At 40.5% G+C, this 18,000-nt stretch overlaps 2 protein-coding genes across 2 annotated transcripts in view; one reads left to right on the top strand and one right to left on the bottom strand.

The window, feature by feature from the left end:
* The window catches only part of LOC115769593 (exostosin-1), a 73,394-nt gene that overhangs the window by 14,674 nt on the left and 40,720 nt on the right, over positions 1-18,000 (top strand). Inside the window, exon 2 of the mRNA XM_030714519.1 lies at positions 15,809-15,961. Coding sequence (XP_030570379.1) covers positions 15,809-15,961 — 153 coding nt within the window. The remainder of the gene's footprint in view (positions 1-15,808; positions 15,962-18,000) is intronic.
* On the bottom strand, positions 6,535-7,911 carry LOC115762037 (pinin). Its single transcript, XM_030704107.1, has 2 exons — positions 7,133-7,911; positions 6,535-7,075 (listed from the first exon to the last, which is right to left on the bottom strand). The coding sequence occupies exons 1-2, from the start codon at positions 7,909-7,911 to the stop codon at positions 6,535-6,537; spliced, it is 1,320 nt and encodes a 439-aa protein (XP_030559967.1).

Raw genomic sequence — 18,000 nt, 5'->3', positions numbered from 1 at the left:
GCGACCATGGTTGGCCAAAAGGAAGATGCTGCAGGCGAAACGCTTTTATAAACCACTTACTGTACGTACATATAAGAAATCCGACTCATTTTCACACATGGCGCAAACTTAATCAAACAGCGAAAAACAGCTAACAAAATGGGATTTAATGGGTTAAGCAAAACGTGCGCAAATGAAATTAAGAATCATATTTTTTGGTGAAAAAAACCTTGTTAATAAATCCATAATATCTGTCGATTTGTATAAATTTTAATTGAGGCACCATATAGGTATATAATGCATATTCATTGTGTGAAGTATTTATTTTGAGATATTCTGGTTTTTACTTCAAATTGATATTGATTATCTACAAGGTGGCCACACTTAGTTATATCCATAATGTTGAATAATAATATAGGCTGTTTTTGGCATGATTTACTTCAGTTTAACTTCGTTATATAGCACACTTATTATCTCAATCCATCCAATCCTTCGACTGCGGTATCTGGTCTGCCAACTAGTTTTAGTGTTTAGTAAAGACCGCCTCTCTCTCTCTCCCTCTGTTCCTCTCCCCGCTTTTAAGCGCTACTCGCCAAACTCAAATTCAATTTAGAAGCGTTAAGCATTATATTCATTAAAATGATGTTGCCCGACTCTCCTGTACAAGTGCATCAAAGTCAACAGCAGCCGCAGCTGCAACCGCCGAGGCTGCGACAGCGGCCCAGTGCCGCAATCCACTGATGATGCAGTGCAGCTGAGCTGTTGGTGTAGCTGTTGCTGATTCTGGTGCAGCTGCTGCGTTTAGCATTTTCAAAATCCGCTCAGTGCTGCAAATTGCGCTGCGTTTTGCCAACTTTTATGCTTACACACTCACTGACACACACACACACTCACATACACTCACACGATGCGCAGACATGGCGCAGCCCAAGTGCAAACTACAAACTGTGAGTACTCCATGCATATGCTGCAGTAATTGCCGCCGTGCCGCTGATTACACTTCAACAGCCGCCACACAGAGACGCAGATGAACGACCAACAACTTGTGCCGTGTTCAAAGCAACAAACACCTACACAGTCGCAGACACACACACACACACACACACACACAGACACACATTTACATCCTTAGCTTTGGTTTCAGACATGGATTCCGTTTTGGCATCAGATCTGGCTATGGCTTTGGCACTGGCTTATGCGGCCGCTCTCGGCACTCGGGCAATAGGACCGCTGGGCTTTTAACTGTTCTAGATTCAGCAACACCCGCGAATACGTGCACACACAGAAATATACACACATACCTATACCTATGCTTGTGATACACAGCCAGCCGACAAATGTTGCGATACACGATATAAATGAAGATTATATATTGAAGAGTATGAATATAGCTGTGTGCATTTAAGAAATATGTTCCATGTAGTCATTCATCACATTGAAAAATTTTTACTTTTATCAAAGAAGCGACCATGTGCATGCCCTTAATCATACTTTTGACTACATTAAGTTTATACAGAAACAGAGAAATTTTTAATATTGAGTTGAATGAAATTCCTTGCATAAACAAAAGATCTTTCCATACAAATTCCACTGAGCTTGAGTAAACATATATTTTGGGCAACAAACTCAAATTGAGTCAAGTATTTAAAGATCAGGCCAATTGCAACTGACATAAATTAAATAAACAGGAGCAAAATTATGAATTAACTGCGAATATTTTAAATCACAATAACATAGCATTTATTTGGATTTATCAAATTGTTTAGAGCTCATCAACTGTTACTTTGTATTTTGCATTGTTTAGCACAAGCATTGATCGTTAAATATAGCCTTTTATTATATAAATATTTAATTTTTGTCGCCTGTGCCGCTTGGCATATGCATTCCATAAATTTCTATGAGTTTCTCTTCAGTTCGAGTGCTTCGGCTGGCTCTTTCTCCATAAAGCATTGCCCCCGTCTATCCTTAGCTCTCTTCCTTGCCTCCTGTGGCTGATGCTGTATTTGAATATTTAATTTTTTAGCATGCAGCGCACATTTCGCACTTCTAAACTGACGCTAAACGCTGCCGTTGCCTGCCTGCATATCCGCCTTCTCTACCCCATGCTCCAAGGTGTAGCACAGGATTGCCGTAACTTTGTGTGTAGGTGTGTGTGTGTGTGTGTGTATGTGTATGTGTGTGTGTATGTGTGTATGTGTGTGTGTTTTATAAAACAAACAAAATGTTTTCTAAGCTAAATGGGCAGCTGCATCCCCTTTCAGCTTACTCGTTGATTGCGGGTTCAATGCGCGCCACAAGCTCTTAACAGCATAGAAAACTCCAAATTGGCTTTTCCGATGTGTCATCTTTGCTATTTGGTTTTTTTATTTCGCTTGTCGCGTCGCGAGTCCTAATTAATATCATTTTTGGCACAACGTGGGTTGACATGTCACGCCTCTGGCCCTGCCTCCGCCCAACTGCGAGCAGACGCAATTTTTTAACTATCCTTTGGCAGGCTGCCGTTTGTAATTAAATGAATTTCACTTTCGTAAAATTCACATTGACAGCGGCATGCAAAAGACGTCCGGCATTTATCACGCAACAATTACCTGCCTTTAAATATTTAATTGAGTCGCCATTGAGCAGCTTACCTTAGACCCAAATATTCCCGCCTTACACAACATAGCCATTCGCTTAGCGACGTCAACATTCCGTGTTGTGCATTTAAATTGCATTTTTATACTCTAGCCGGGCGGCTCCATCAGCTTAGTCAGTAGTAGAACAAGCACTTAACTTTGGGAAAAGCCTTTCCATTAGCTTTTAATAAAATAGATCCCGAGTAACAAATTGCTTACTATTAAAATACTTTTCTTGATCATAACTACCCAGAGTTTGCTTTCAGCTGTAAGAAAATAACTTTATTAAAAAGACTGCACAATCTTTTATTTTTTAACTTAATTTAATAAGTTGATAGCTTATTTTAATATGCAATATGTTTTAAGCTATGTCTAGGGCACTTTCGATGATTCGCGCTTAACTTTCTTGTATTTGTTTTTCATGTTCTCAAACGCACTTTAAAGAAATTTTTTATGCGAAATTCCATTATCCCTTTGACATTTTGCAGTCGAGTTAGCGACCCAGTTTGTTATACAGTGTAAATATCTCCAAACTTTTTTTTTGTGCAAAATAAACTGAAAGAGCGCAAAAGAAGAAGAAACTAGTTGAAAAAATTGCTGGAAAAGTACGCGCCAAACTGCATGACATTATTGCCAGTCAGTTGCTGTTGTTGTTGTTGTTATTGTTGCTGTCCAACGCGAGGTACTTGCAATGTCACCCACTTACACACACACAACCACACACACACACATAGACTGTCTCTCCCACACACACACACACACACACACTTCCGCTGTGGCTGCATTGTTCATTTAAATTCTAATTTGTATTTGCCGCACTCGACAATGAGAGTCGAGGACAGGAGAACCTGGGGATATGGTGAACACGCTTCCTGCCAGTGGGCATTTGGACAGGTACTATGTAGGGTTGCTTTAGCTCTAGCCCCAGATCAAGCCACGTGCCCAATAATGTCCTTGAAAGTTTTAGGGCGTGTCCCTGCGATTTGTTATTGCTGCCATAGTTAGGTGCTGCAATCCTAATCGCGTTTTTGGTGACGCTTCGCATAGCCAAGTGCTTGCTACAGTCAATTCGTGCTTTTAATGACTCCAGTTAAAGAGGAGAAGTTCTCGACGTGCAAATGGGGCCATTGAACAAAGTTAGGGCAAGGCCGCAGGACCTAAGTAGATTCCCATTACGACATTACTAAAGAAACAATTAGAAATCATTTGTAGGAATCAATCAATTTTGCAGATTTGGCGGTGAATACCCTGTAACAGATGGGTTATGTATAACAAAAAAATGTATAAAGAACGATTTTAGTTTATGGAAGTGCATTATTTGACTTAGGAAAAACTTTCAAACTTTGCTTGCCTCTGCTCTTCGTCCTAATTTAGGACAGTCGGAGATGCTTCCATCCGGCTGTTATTGCATTGCAAAAATTTAAGTTCGTTAAATTTAAATTAGCTTAAAATAACTGCAAACTTAATATGGCTTATAATTTAAAATATGTATGTGTATGCCAAAAGGTTGACGCGAGCTTTTCCTTTATTTCGTTTGACATCGGGAAATTTGTCGCTTTTAATTAAAATGTTTAAGAAAAAGTGGATGAATTTATTGCAAATGTAAAAGCAAACAAATTAATGTTTGGAAATATGTGCAATCACTGTCTCTGCAGAGTCAGACCCACTTGATGCTTTTTCTGCCTTGCGCAATTTTAATGTTTTTTTGGTTTACGCATAAACAGAGAACCTGTTATTTATAACCTGAAAAGAAAAATAAGAATATTGGTTCAATACGTGCTATGCGTATAATTTTATTCATGAAAAATGCATTCTTGCTGCCCCTCAATGAGCGCGTCCTTGAACAGCTGTCCCGCGATCAATCTATATTTCTCGGTTAATATGTTTTCCTTTTATCGATTGGCTATATAAGCGTCGCATTTTTAGTTCTCATTAGTTCGAACTGCGGAAAGATTTTCGACTACACATAAGATGAAATTCCCTTTGGTCCTCGCCTGTCTGTTGGTCTACGTGGGCCACGCCCAATCCCACAGACATTCTATACAGCTTCGATAACCACAATTCGTGATGTATATAAATATTACGTATATTATTATATAAATATTACTTTCTTAACCGAAACTTAAAAACGATTAACCGATGCTTTAAAAAAAAAAACAATATTTTGAAATATACTATGTGCACTATTGAATCCTTAATACTGGTTTCATTATGATCTATTAACATTCACTGATGATTTGTCTCTCATTTTTAATGATTAAATCTTATTTAATAACTTTTCTGCCTTGCCTGAAAAAAAGTAGGTTTGGACTTGTTTTTAAGTGCATCGAAAATATGCCATCCTTTAGCAACTTAATTTGTTCTCGCTGAATTTTTTCATTTATTTGCTGACTATACTTGCATTTTCTATTGCCACTCTGTTGTCCAGTTTGGCTTTTAATTCAGTTGTTGTCGCCGTTGCTTTGGGTACTTAATTAAAAACCGCATTTGTTGCATTTCTTTCTTGCCATTTTTTGTTTACGAACGGAGGAAGCGCCCTTGTGGCTGTCTCTGCGAATGTTAAAGCTTACAATGTCTTATGGCTGTCTTTTGTTCTGGTTTGTCACTGGAATTTATAGCAGGTTTAACCCACTTTTGTTGCTGTTGATACCCTGCAACAATTGAAAACGGCTAGAACAGGGTATATTGGCTTGGTACAAGTGCATGTAACGTGCAGAAATAGGCGTTGCCAAACCCATCGCTCGAGACTTCGTTTTCAGAGCTGGGACTATAAATTTGGTATGTACCTCATATGGTACAGTAATAATAATAGTAAAGCACGCCCTCGCTCAGCGAGGTAAGAGCGATGCGTTAATAAAGAAAAACTAATACGTTTATAGTTGGAACAACAATTCAATTTTATTCATTTCTTTCTTTTAAAAATAGGTAGTTTTGCTAGGCACTTTGCTACAACTTATATTTTTTGCAGAGAAATTTCGCGAAGTATCGCGGGCTGGTTGAGTGAAGGCGTATTATAATAATAATATGTAGGAAAACTCACAAAAGAGACAGGCGACTGTGATTGTGATAATGTGCCCATTGTATGTGCGCAAGACTTGCTCGATTTTCCGAATGAAATGGAGCAGTCTGAAGAAGCTTTGATCTGAGCTGGAGAGGCCAGATGCTTCCTCCTATGTCAAGATATAGCTGGTTGTTCACAAATACTTTTCATAGTTGTTTTGCTTGCCTGCAGGTAGAGCCTACATTGGGCGTCAGGCGCATTTGGTAGAGATATTTCAGAGTGCTTTTTTTCTCTCTCTAGTTCTATAGGTTATCGAGGAATCGATAAGCTACTAGTCTCTTTGGTGTCCCTCGCTAGATCACCCGAGGATTTCTCGTGTAGTAAAATAGAAGAATATCAAGAATATCGAATTTTTAAATTCACTCCACACCACATAAAGTACATGTGATTTTGTTAATACAGTTGTTGAAGAAGAAAATTGGAATGATTGTAGTCGCAGCTCTGCGTCCGTGCAGGGTGTCTCTTGGCTGGGCTCTCCCGACGAGTGCACTTTAACACTTTTTTTTTGCGTAGTTTTTTTTGGGTCAGCTTGAAGGCAGTTCAAAGTTTTAAATTGGTTGTCAAATGCAATGAGCAAATGTGATAAGTGCCAACGACTTGAGAAACACATTTTGCAATAATTAAAATGCATTCGCCATAACGAAGACAATGATGAAGTAGCATTGCGTGCAGGCAGTGCAATGACTTAGAGCTCCCCCTTCAGTAAATGGAATTGCAAATGGAAATATTTCTTCGAAAATGAATAAAGTATGTATGGAAAGTGTTCAACTCTTGCTTTTACTTAGGCTTTTAAAACTATGTTAACAACTAGGCAATTAAAACGCTTAACTGACGCTTTGGCTATGCTTTGGTTACTGCTCAGATTCGTGCCGGCCTGGGCTACACCTCCTCGCTAAGATTATCGCTAAACTTGATGGATCCGCGCTGCCGCACATTTGCCCGCTGCCGTTTGTACTCCGTGCGGGGCAGCTTCATCGGCTGATCGAAGGCAACAGCGCTGGGTCCAATGGGACTGGTCAGATAGCTGCCGCTGTGCTGCACCTCCGCTGGCCATTTGCCTCCTTGCATCGCTTCCACCAGGGCCGCCTCCATTTCTGCGTCGCGCTCCTCCTGCTTGGTTTGACGCTGTTGCTCCTGGAGGCGTGCGCGTAGGCTGCTCATTGCAAAGCTGACATTGGAGTGTTGGCTGTTCTCTGTGAAGATCTGCTCCTTGTGCTGCTTGGGTCTGGATTTGTTGTGGGCTTTTGCACTGGCTGCGGCTTCCCGTTCGCGATACTTTTTGAGATAGGCGGGCGGATAGTTGGGCGCCTCAGTTGTCGTTGTGGTACTGCTTGGGCTGCTGCCGCTGCTGCTGCTCATTCCATGACTGCGAGGACGCTGTGCTTGACTGCTGCTGCTGCCGCTGCTGCTGCTGCCGCTGCTGCTGCTGCTGCTACTGCTGCTGATGTAATGGCTGCTGGGATGGCTGTGGTAGAGCTTGGAGGGCACGAAGCCGCCTTCCATGGGCGCCAAGGATTGCACCTCGCCGCTTGCCTCGCCCGTGTGCTCAGTCACTTCATATTGATGTCCTGTCTGTTTAGACAGCTCATTTTCATCTTCGACTTGTTCGAAATCATCCTCCTCCTCCTCCAGCTCAGGACGATGACCCACCAGCTTCTCTGGTTTGGGCAGCAGCTCGGGAATGCCGTGAATATTGTGATTGTCGTGACTGGAAGTAATATGCGTGTGCAGCTGCGTTAGGGCCTGGGGACGCAGCGTGACATACGAGGTTGGCTGCTCATTGGACTTGTAGACGGGCTTCCAGCTCTGGTATTCCATAATCTTGCCAGAGACAATCTCATTGCTGCTGGGTCGGGCTCTGGGATTGAAATATTTATCCATGAGCGCCTCATCGCTGCTTGTGGGCGCTTTGCCCTCCACAATTAGCTCCTGCTCTTTCTCCAGCTGACGCATTCGATTCTCGTACTGCAGCTTACTGGGCTCTGTCGCGACAGGCTTTGGCAGTGGCCTTATCAGCTTCACTACCTTCTTCTGTGAGCCGCGCATCTTGATTATCTTGACGGGCTTGTTTGTGTGCGGATCTCTGATGATGTACTTAACGCGCGTCGTTTCTGTGGGCATAAAGTCGATCATGCTCTTGCCATAGTTCGCTGTGCTGTGCACATAATCACCGAACATGGACCTCATCGCCCGACCCCCACCGAACATTCGACCTATAAGTCCACCCATTAGCGAGTTGTCCATTTGCTGCCACATAAAACGGCGCTGAATTCTATAAATATATGAGAGAATTTGCTCTTAGCTTTCGATGCGAACTCAATAAGTTTGTTTGTATTAGTTCAACTCAGCAATCAAAAGTTTGATTAAGTAATCATTCAGATTAACTCTTAGTTAATCACTAATCATTTAATTTGATCACTTGAAAGACGATTATTCAAATATTTATATCGTTTTCTTAATATGATATGTTAATAATGATATATTAAGAGTAGGCACAAATAAAAGTAAATCGAGCACTAAACAAATGATATTCAGCTGGAACAGACACTTCTCTGTCGATATACGGAATGTCATTAGCTGGCATCGATTCAAATTGTTAACTGAATCCGTTTTTCACTTACCTGTGATCCTCCGCCTGTTGCTCGCCACTCGCTAGCTGCAGCAGGAGCAACAAACTTGCCACAATAAGCGGCCAAAAGCAGCTGCCAGAGATCTGTGTAGCAGAGCCGTGTTTATGTGGCATTTGCATTGAATTGATTTCTGGCTTTCTTACGTAATGCTTCCTCATGTTGGCTAGTGTGATATGTTGTTATATGCTGTGCTCAGGTATTCCCAGATGGAGCTGTCCGCAGCCTTTGGCTTGTAACTAGCCGTCGGTTGCTTGTCGATTGCCACTTTTGACTGCCGGCGCCTGCGCGCCAAGCACATGATTTTATACACTTCGCACGTTCGGAGCTGGGAATGTGGCTGAGCAGCTGAGCAGCACAGCAGCTGGCTGCAGTTGCTCCAATTACTGAGCGCAGTTGCGGCATTTCGCTTGCGCTTGCGCTTGGCATTGGCATTTCACTTTCGGCTGAACAATGGTTACTCTTTTCCCCCCCTCTGAAAATTGCCGCCCCTTATACATATTTATGTGGCCGCCTTTCGTCGAACAATTAGTTCCATTAGTTTCTGGCTGGTTTTGTGGCTATGGATAGTTTTTTTCTTGTACATAGTTTTTTTTGTGTTATTGCCTTTTCCTTCCTCTAGTTTGTTGTTTCCGTATATATTTTAGTTTCTTGCTGGCTGATTTTTGCAGCCCGCCCTGGCGTGCACGTCTTAAATATTGTTAAAATTTTTATTAAATTTTGTTAAATCATTGCGCCGTGCATTCAGCACAGAAGCCATCGCCGCAACGTTTTCAATACCGATTCGTGCTCAATTATGAGTTAATATTTATTAATGAGAGGCTTTTTATTTTATATACATATCTTTTATTTTTGGTTGCATTTTATTAATTAACGGCTCATCGGCAATTGTTTCATAAAATTGATGGGCAGCGCCATCTGGCGAGCCAAACGTGCACTGGCCATCCAGGGAATGAGCTGTCTGGTCCAGGGGCTTTGTACAAATGACTTTATGGCGTGCGTTTGTAGATAGCAATCAGTTGATGATAATGACGATGATGATGATGACGTTCGTAATGATCATGATGCCAATGACGATTGCGATGATTATGTGCTCAAGCTTTTTGTTTGCACATTGTGCATCCTCTTGACAACTGTTTGAATTGCAAATGCGATAGGTGGCGCCACTTAACAATTGCGTTAGAATGGCTCGTTAAGAACGTGTGTCATTGACATCTGGACACCATAATGGGGGCTTACTGTGTCATGAGTATTAATATGATATGGACTCCAAATAGAGCTTTGATTAAAACTGAATTGGCTTACCATTAAGTAGGATTTACACATCGAAATCAATTTGGTTTATTTAAACATCATTCATTGTTTTAATCTGTAAGTATTTACTATTTGCTGAGACTTGCTTTATTGTTTGCATTTTTTATACGTAACAATACAGTCTGATTTTTATGATTACAATTGGAAGATGCTTGTGACTGGCATTTGCGACTTTTAAATTAAGGGTCCCGTGCTAGCAATAAAACAATAACATTAATTCATACCACTAGGCATAACACATCTTGGCCCTAATTAAAAATGTTAATGTATTCGTACTCCGTTAGACGTAATGAGCGTTGTGGAATTTCAGCAATAGGTAAATAACATTTGAAATGTATTTATATATAAATATTGTAATTTTAATTTCAAGGCGATCGACAGAAATCTTAATAATCTTATGAATGGTAAGCAGTGCTAAGTTCTTAACTAATCGACTCAAAACTTATCTTGATAAACCCATGTACAATTTCATTAATATAACATATCCGGAAAACCCGGCCACATGCTTTCAAGGATCATATAATGATTCAAGGTAGTAAATTTGAATTTTCTATAGACAAGTTATAGCTTGATTCAGAGTATATGATTTAGCCACCATTTTGTCCGATTAATATTTTAAAATACATACATATGCATAGATGCATGTATGGAGATATTTAGCAAGGATTTCGTAGGAAACTTTCCTTGAAGCACCGATTAAACAGCGTTTAAGTAGAGCACAATGAAAACTCATTTGCACGCAAATGCACTTAAATCCAAGAGAACTCGTGTTTGTGTGTGCGTATTTGCCGAGAGCATCGAACAACAAGTATCGCAATTGTGTGAGGATACAAATATTGCGCATACGCCGTGTGGTTGCAGTCAATTCCGCTGTGTTGTCAATATAATGTATTTAAAATGCCATTTGTGTAAATGGATTATGTAATCGATGCATTTGCCATTGGATTTGCTCTTATGTGCGGCGTGCCTGTGTGCGTGTGTGTGTGCGCATGTGTGTGTATATACCAAATGCATATTTGTATTATTGCTGCCAAGCATGGCTTGTTGATAACGATACGCAACTGTTGTTGCTTCAACATTGGCATTCAGCTCGGCACTGAGAGCCGTCGCGCTCGATATGTATATAAGTAAAAGCAAATTGATGCCTTAAGCCAAATATAAACACAATAAAACCAAACAAGCCGCAACAACAATGAGCTACAGCACACAGTCAGAGGGCGCCAAGTTACAAGTTGCTTGCAGAAAAGCACTCCCCCAGTGATGGACCCTGCAGGGAGCCAAGCCAGAGGTAGAGACAGACTCTCAGAGTGAGTCCGATGCCGATGCGAGGGCACAGGCACAGTACTCAGGCCCAGGCTCAGGCGCAGGCATTCAAGTCAGGCAGTTAGTCAAGCGTAAGGCGGCAGTCGGCTGTTGGCTGTTGGCTGCTGGCTGGAAGCAGGCGGCCAACTGCAAATTGTATGAACTGAAATTTGCCTCTAAGCCGGGAGCCAAGTAGACGTCGACCCAAAGCAGCAACAATAGGGACAACAACTCTTGCAGAGCAGCAGCAGCCGCAACGGAGCGCTGCAAATTGTATCTAAAACGTTGATAACATCGCATTTCTGGCTTACATTCTGCCCCACTAGCTCTATTGCCAATCACAGCACACAAAGGCACACAGGCTAAGCATTAGATACAATAACATTGACAACATTGGCAGCCAACATGCGCCCAGATTGATGCGACCGGATCCATTAGGGACTGCGAATGGGCATATGATATGGGCTCTGAGAGGCAGTGCATCAACTGTTGACCATTCGACTATCGCAACAGACACGATAACTGCATTTTAGGTTTCTGTTTAACCCTGCACCCTCTCACAGCACGAGGGCTGTTAAATAGTTTTGTCCAGTGCCGCTTAGTTGAAATATAAATCAATATGTTTCCCATTTCAGGGGACAATTTGTACTTGTTAAACGAGATTTTATGAGATTCAAAAAAATTTCGCTTTAGTTGATTATTTATGAAGTTAAGTCAACAGTTTCTATAATAAAATAAAATCATAGGAATATGAGATTCACAAGTTATTAAAAGTCAGTAAAAAGATTTTCACAAATGAAAATTCTGACAGGATATCAATGTGATGTGTACTTCTCTGTTAAATACTCTTGCAGAGGATATTGTAATTTGATTTCAGAACGCATGCAAAAAGACGGTAAAATATTGTTATTAATGATCAAATGCTGCTTGCATAAGAAACTTTAATGAATGCCATTCAAGATATAAGAATATAACTTCTCGTTTGTGCCATATATTTGCATGTGTATTCAATCAATGGCATCCCGAAAGTTACTGCTTTTCCTTGTCTTTGTTTGTATTAAATATTTTGTATACCCTGTATTCATTTCAAATTGTGTCAAATGCGCATATTGCAGTCGTGAAGTTGTGTGCCTTACAAGCAGGGGGCGACATCCTTGAACCCATAAAGTATTGAAAATATCCAAATTTCATATATATACATTATATATCCTTGTTCAACCTTGAACAGTTGGAATGCATATTACGGCTGTTCTGAGCTTGGGTGCAGAGTATCTTTTAGTTCAGCCACCGTCAAGAAGAGCAATTTTACCTGGATTTATTTGCACAGCTTACGGACCATTTTGTTGCTTCTGTTGCTTTTGTTATGCTGCACTTAAAATATATTTACTTATGTATATATTGTAAGGTAAAAGGACTACCTGTTTTACAGCGTATCTGCGAAACTGATGCTAGTGTTTTTGCTGTTGTTGTTGTCCTTACTGATTTAAAGCCTGAAGCGCTGCTGTAGCTGTTGCATTGTGCGACCGTTGACGACACAATTTTTGCTTTATACTCTACACACACACACACAAACGCACTCACGTACACAGAGATATAAAGACAAAGATATTGCGCATACGCCGCGTTGCAGCTTTATGTCCATGTCTGTCATGTTGGCGCCATCACAAAAGCTTTGAAGTTGCATAGATAAGCTGCCCGGAGTTGTTGTATCGTTGTTGCCACGCTGTTGCCGCTGCAGTTGCCGCATAACTTGGGGCTAATGGCCGCCCACTGGACAATGCGCGCCGCGTAAAGGCATTGCAAGTAGCGGCCCATAAACTTGTGTCATAAGAATCCAAGACGCCAAGATGCTGTGAAGCAGCAGCAACATCTATGTGGCATGTGCTGGCTCCCTGACAGGGTTGCATTACATGCTTGAAAGCAAAATAATAATAATAAATAAAATCTATTTGCCAGTGTCAATGTAATAAAAAAAAGAATTTTCTTCATTTAGTTGCAGACGAATGATAAATTCATTCAGTACTTTAATTTTTAATACTATTTTATTATGAAAGTTTGTGCCATGTTAACTTTCAAAAAATGTTTGCTTTTTACTTTTTAAAAAACTGCTCAAAAAAGAATCTTAGACCTCTTGCCAAAATACTCTTACTATCAAAATATCGTAACACTATCGGGGCAGTCAGAAAGTTCACCAAACTTTGTTTAACAGTTGCGTCCGTATTATTAGACTTGGTATTGACCAGGTTCTATTGAGAACCTGTGGAAATGAGTCGTTACCTTTACTTATTTGTATCGTTAGTTAAACATAAATATAATATTAGCTGCGACATCAAGATATTGCTTCAATCAAAATGCAATTTCGAGGCTTGAACTGTTTTGTGGCCCATTTGCCCTATCTCTAGTTTCAGTTCGTGTTATCCCTGCACTATACTATACTACGCTCTTATTATAGTTTAAACGGTTTTATTATTTAAAGGAAAAATAGTAAATGGAATGCTAAATTAAACGCTTCCTCTGGGTTTTAAAAGTAGAATTAAAATGTCTGACAGCTCTGGTGCGAAGGATGCTCAATTCGCAAACGGATACCCTAAAACTATGTTTTACTAGGGGCACACACACACGCACATATACATATATCTATATAGATACAAGCGCACTCACGCACACATTTAAGCGCATTTAATGCGCGCATAAATTATTCAGAGTGGCGCTGAAAAAGCGCCGCACAGTCATCCCGGCAAGGCTCCTCGCTGGGCAATACTCAATTATTTTAGATTATGTTTGGTCAGCGAGTGTAGCTGAGTACGCTTGTGGATAGGAGCCAAATGTTGGTTCAATGTACGCCTGGTTATTGCACTTTATACGCTCGCTGAACAATGGCGAGGACAGTTCTGGCTTTTAGTTTTTTATTTCAATTGTTGGGGCGAACGACGGTGGTTCAATCAATGTTTAATTGACCCATTTAGTGGGGAGTTGGGGCATAAATAACATTCAAGCAGGCCATGCTCGTTTCTTGTCGCTGCTAAAAGCATTTGTTATTTATCCACATTGTGTCCGGATGAAGTCCTTGTAATGTCAGCCTATGCGTTTAATTTATATTAATGTTGTCATCGTCAGGGCCCCGCCCCTATTCCCATGCCCTGTTGCGACTGCAGCTGTGCTCCCTTCTCATCTGCGCTGTTTGCTGGTGTGGCCCAAATTAATTTACACTGCGCGAAATCCCAGATGCCCTATAAATTGTTATGCCATTTAATTGGGGCTTACAGAGCCAACCAGCAGCCCATTGAGAATGATTATGATGAGCTGTTGAGCCTCTGTTTTACGAGCATTCAATCAGTTTGTTTATGCAAATGAACTGACAGTATAAATTGACATTGTGATTGTGTTATTGCAACCGCTTTTATTTATTTTTATCTACCGTAAAGCATTGACAATTATGCGTACTCTGTTTCAATTCAATTCCTAATCTCACTTATTAATTTTTAATTAATACAAATCTCTGTGACACATTTACAAGCTATTAAACGCAGGCTTAGTGGCCACAGTATCCAAGCATTAGAGGTTAGCTTTTTATCTGCTCGCCCATTGAAAATTTGTTCTCCTCTATTTTATTCATAGCGCATTACAATTCATTTCAACTTACTACACATCTCTGTCACAAAATACATTATTTATTGCAGCTAAAATATACTAAAGTTGGTTGCATGTTATATTTCGCATTCAAAACAATTTTAAGGCTTGCTGCAACTGGAATTTATTACATTTAATGCTCCATTCGATTATTACTACTTCATTATTCCAGATAACTACAAATCTCGTGTGATACATTTTGCTAGAAATCAAAAGTTTTGCTGAAGCCGCACTAACCGAAAATGCTTGGCTTTTGTTTAGCATTCGCCTGACTTTAAGCAAACATGTTCATTCGAAGCCCATAGCTAACCACAGAACTGTGCTATAATAATGCCAAACGAAGGAGTTCGCCTCGAGAATGGAATGCCAGCCGCATGCTCTTCTACCTTCGGGTATTTCTATAAGTAAAGCACATTTGTATCATTTCAAATCCATAGCTAACCTCAATGACACGCTGATTAAATCAAATAACTGATGGCTTTGGCTCACTAAAAGCCCCAAAAGGAAGCAGTCAGCAAACTAAACTGAACTCTATCTCTGTGTTACTGCTACTGCCGCTGCTGCTACTACTGCTACTACTGCTGCGCTACTGTTGCTACTGGTCAGCAGTCAGAGCCGGAAATCAGCGTTGCCCAATCTGTGGCCTGTTCGTTGCTGCTGTGGCGCGTACTTCATTGTCTATGAAATTTGCTCAACTGCAAGCCAAGCAGAAGGAAATTGCTCACACGTACACACACATACATGCGAATATATGTATTTGTATACGTGTGTGCTAGTATTTCTAAGGCGACTGACGTTGCCTTAGCATTTTTTCTGCTCGACTGCTGCTGCTGCGACTGTTGTTGTTCTTGTTGTTGTTTAGTTTCTCGAGCAGCTGCCATTTTGTTTTGGCCCATACACACGACTACGTTAGATGTGCATGTATATGTATGTTTGTATGTGAAAGTGTGTGCGTTTGTCCATTGTTGTAAGCATCTTTTGTTTCAATTGCTTTGCTTGCGGCCCAGCGCAGATTTGAGCTCGACTCTCGTCCCCGTCGCCAGTTTTGCTGTTGCTGCTCCCTGTGGACCCTCTTCTGGGCCCTCCCCATTTGAAGCTGCTTTATTGCAATTGATTTTGACACCGCTTTTTATGTGTTCCGCAATCTGCCAGCTTAATATGACCTAAGCATCGTGTACATGTGCCGCATCGATAACTTTAAGAAATACTTTTATTTATATATATTTTCTCTTTCTCTGTCAAGCTGTTAAATTTCTTCTTGAACTTTTATCCCATTGCAGCTACGTTCATGGCATTGGCTCCGAAACGCGCAACTCGCTCTTCCATTTGCATAATGGACGTGATATGGTTATGGTGACCACATGCCGGCACGGCAAGAGCTGGCGCGAGCTGCAGGATAATCGCTGCGACGAGGATAACCGCGAGTATGATAGGTAAGTGGGGTCAACATTTAATGGCCATCAAAATAATTAGCTTTAAAACGATGATGACGTCGGGAGAAAAACCAAAAATTGTTTCTAGCTGTCATTAAGTCCAAATGTCATTTGTTTATCCGTTTCGTGCTAATAGCAACTGCCACGCCTGCCCAAGCCCATCGACCGCCATTAACCACATTTGGAGTCTCTTTCTCTGTCCTTCTGCTGTGTCATGTGATTAATGTTCTAAAATCCAACTTGACAAGCTCATTTAAATGGCACGACACTTCAGTCGAGACATTTGGAGAGCCAACGATTGCCTTTTAGCATCTGTCCACTTTCTTTAACTTTTGGCGCTGCGCAAACTGAGAAATTTTCAATCGCTGTGTTCGCCCTTAGGGGATTCGAAAAATAATAATAGAATAAATAATGACAAACTTAAAGTGTACAAATAGAACGATTGAAGTTCAAATTTAAACTCAATCTAATCTAGAGTTGCGCTTATCAAATAAACAAGCTGTATTCGAAATTTCATCAAGTTAAATGGGTCTTGATATATGGTTCAGTGTTTAAAACAGCTGAAATGACGCGAAACGGAACGTTTTTCAGCATTGCCACTTGACTCCGCCGTTATAAATCAAATCGATTCGTGATACCGATGTAAAATATACATTGTGTGTTTCCAACCATCCGTAGCTTATTACATTTATTTCGCGTTTTCACTACGTTACACTTCACTTTCATCGCTTTAACTGAATTGCATTGTAATTCCTACTGGTTAAAGCAATTGCAAAAAAAAGATATGGGCGCGCATGTATCGAAAAACCTGGTACACAAAATAGGCGAAAGAGGCAGTTAGTGTACTTCGAATGTGTATATATAACATCGAGAAAATAAAGGTATTTTCGGCACGCAGAAGATTAAATACCCTTGTAGATATTGCCTTTACGGATGTGTGAGCATAGTGCTCGTAAATATTGAGTTTAATGTTAATATCCAGGAAAACAGAACATTTTAACAAACAAGAATATACTGGAGAGGATTATGCATTAATATTTTATGCATTGAAATAATTGCCGAATTAGGTCAAGAGATCTTGATAAACAATAACAATCGCACAATAACATAACTTTCGACCGATCGTTCCTTTATGAAATGGAAGTCCGATCCAACTGATTTCGACATATATACTGCGTGCAACATAATGACGGACTTATGTAAAGTTTCAAGAACTTAGGGGCTAGTTCACATACAAACAGACAGACGGGCATATTGAATCATCTGTTAATGCTGATCTAGAATATAGATAGGCTCGGCTGTGTCTCCATCTTTGCGTTACACATATTACAAAACAATACCCTTTTATTTTATACCCAAATTAAATTTAGAGCAATATATTCTTGATCGGCGTCTATTGCTTTTAATTTTTTAAAGTATAAAGTTTTTTGGTTAGTTCTTGTTAAGTTACAAATACAAATTTGTCTAGGAGAAGGTTACGAGATCCTTCGTATATTTACGATAATACATAAATAAATATCCACCCCTACTGCAAAATAGAGAATCCAGAGTTCTTCTTTTACTTGTTCTCTTGATGAATATATACTTGGCCATTGCAAACTCTCGCAGATCAAGTAAAAATATGATGCCAATGTGTGTTCAGGTATATATATTTACATAAATAGTATTTTAGTCCTGCACTTTCGACTTGATTTTCATCAGTTTATTGCTTATGCTCGAAGTTCAGAAAATGTCAACGAAACATTTACCTTATACCTTTAATTGAATGTAATTTTTCATTCATTTTTCAGCATTGCTCTTGCAGCTTACTGAAGTGCCACCTATTACATTTCGTGCCCCTTGCCCCCAGCTGTCTGATGCTCGTAATTTGACATGACTTATGCGACAGATCAGCTTTGGCGTCAAGCGTCAGCGATTTATGCAGCCCATCCTTACTTTCATTTGGCCCCATTCCGCCTGCTCCCATGGTTCGGCTCACTCGAGTCGAGGCACACACTCTGAACTCAACTGAGGGGGGGCGTGGCTGCCGCTACGCCAAC

The sequence above is a fragment of the Drosophila novamexicana genome, unplaced genomic scaffold, assembly GCF_003285875.2.
Source record: "Drosophila novamexicana strain 15010-1031.04,08,12 unplaced genomic scaffold, DnovRS2.1 tig00000008-arrow-pilon, whole genome shotgun sequence".
NCBI classification, from domain to species: Eukaryota; Metazoa; Arthropoda; class Insecta; order Diptera; family Drosophilidae; genus Drosophila; species Drosophila novamexicana.
This window is presented reverse-complemented; position numbering and strand designations above follow the sequence as displayed.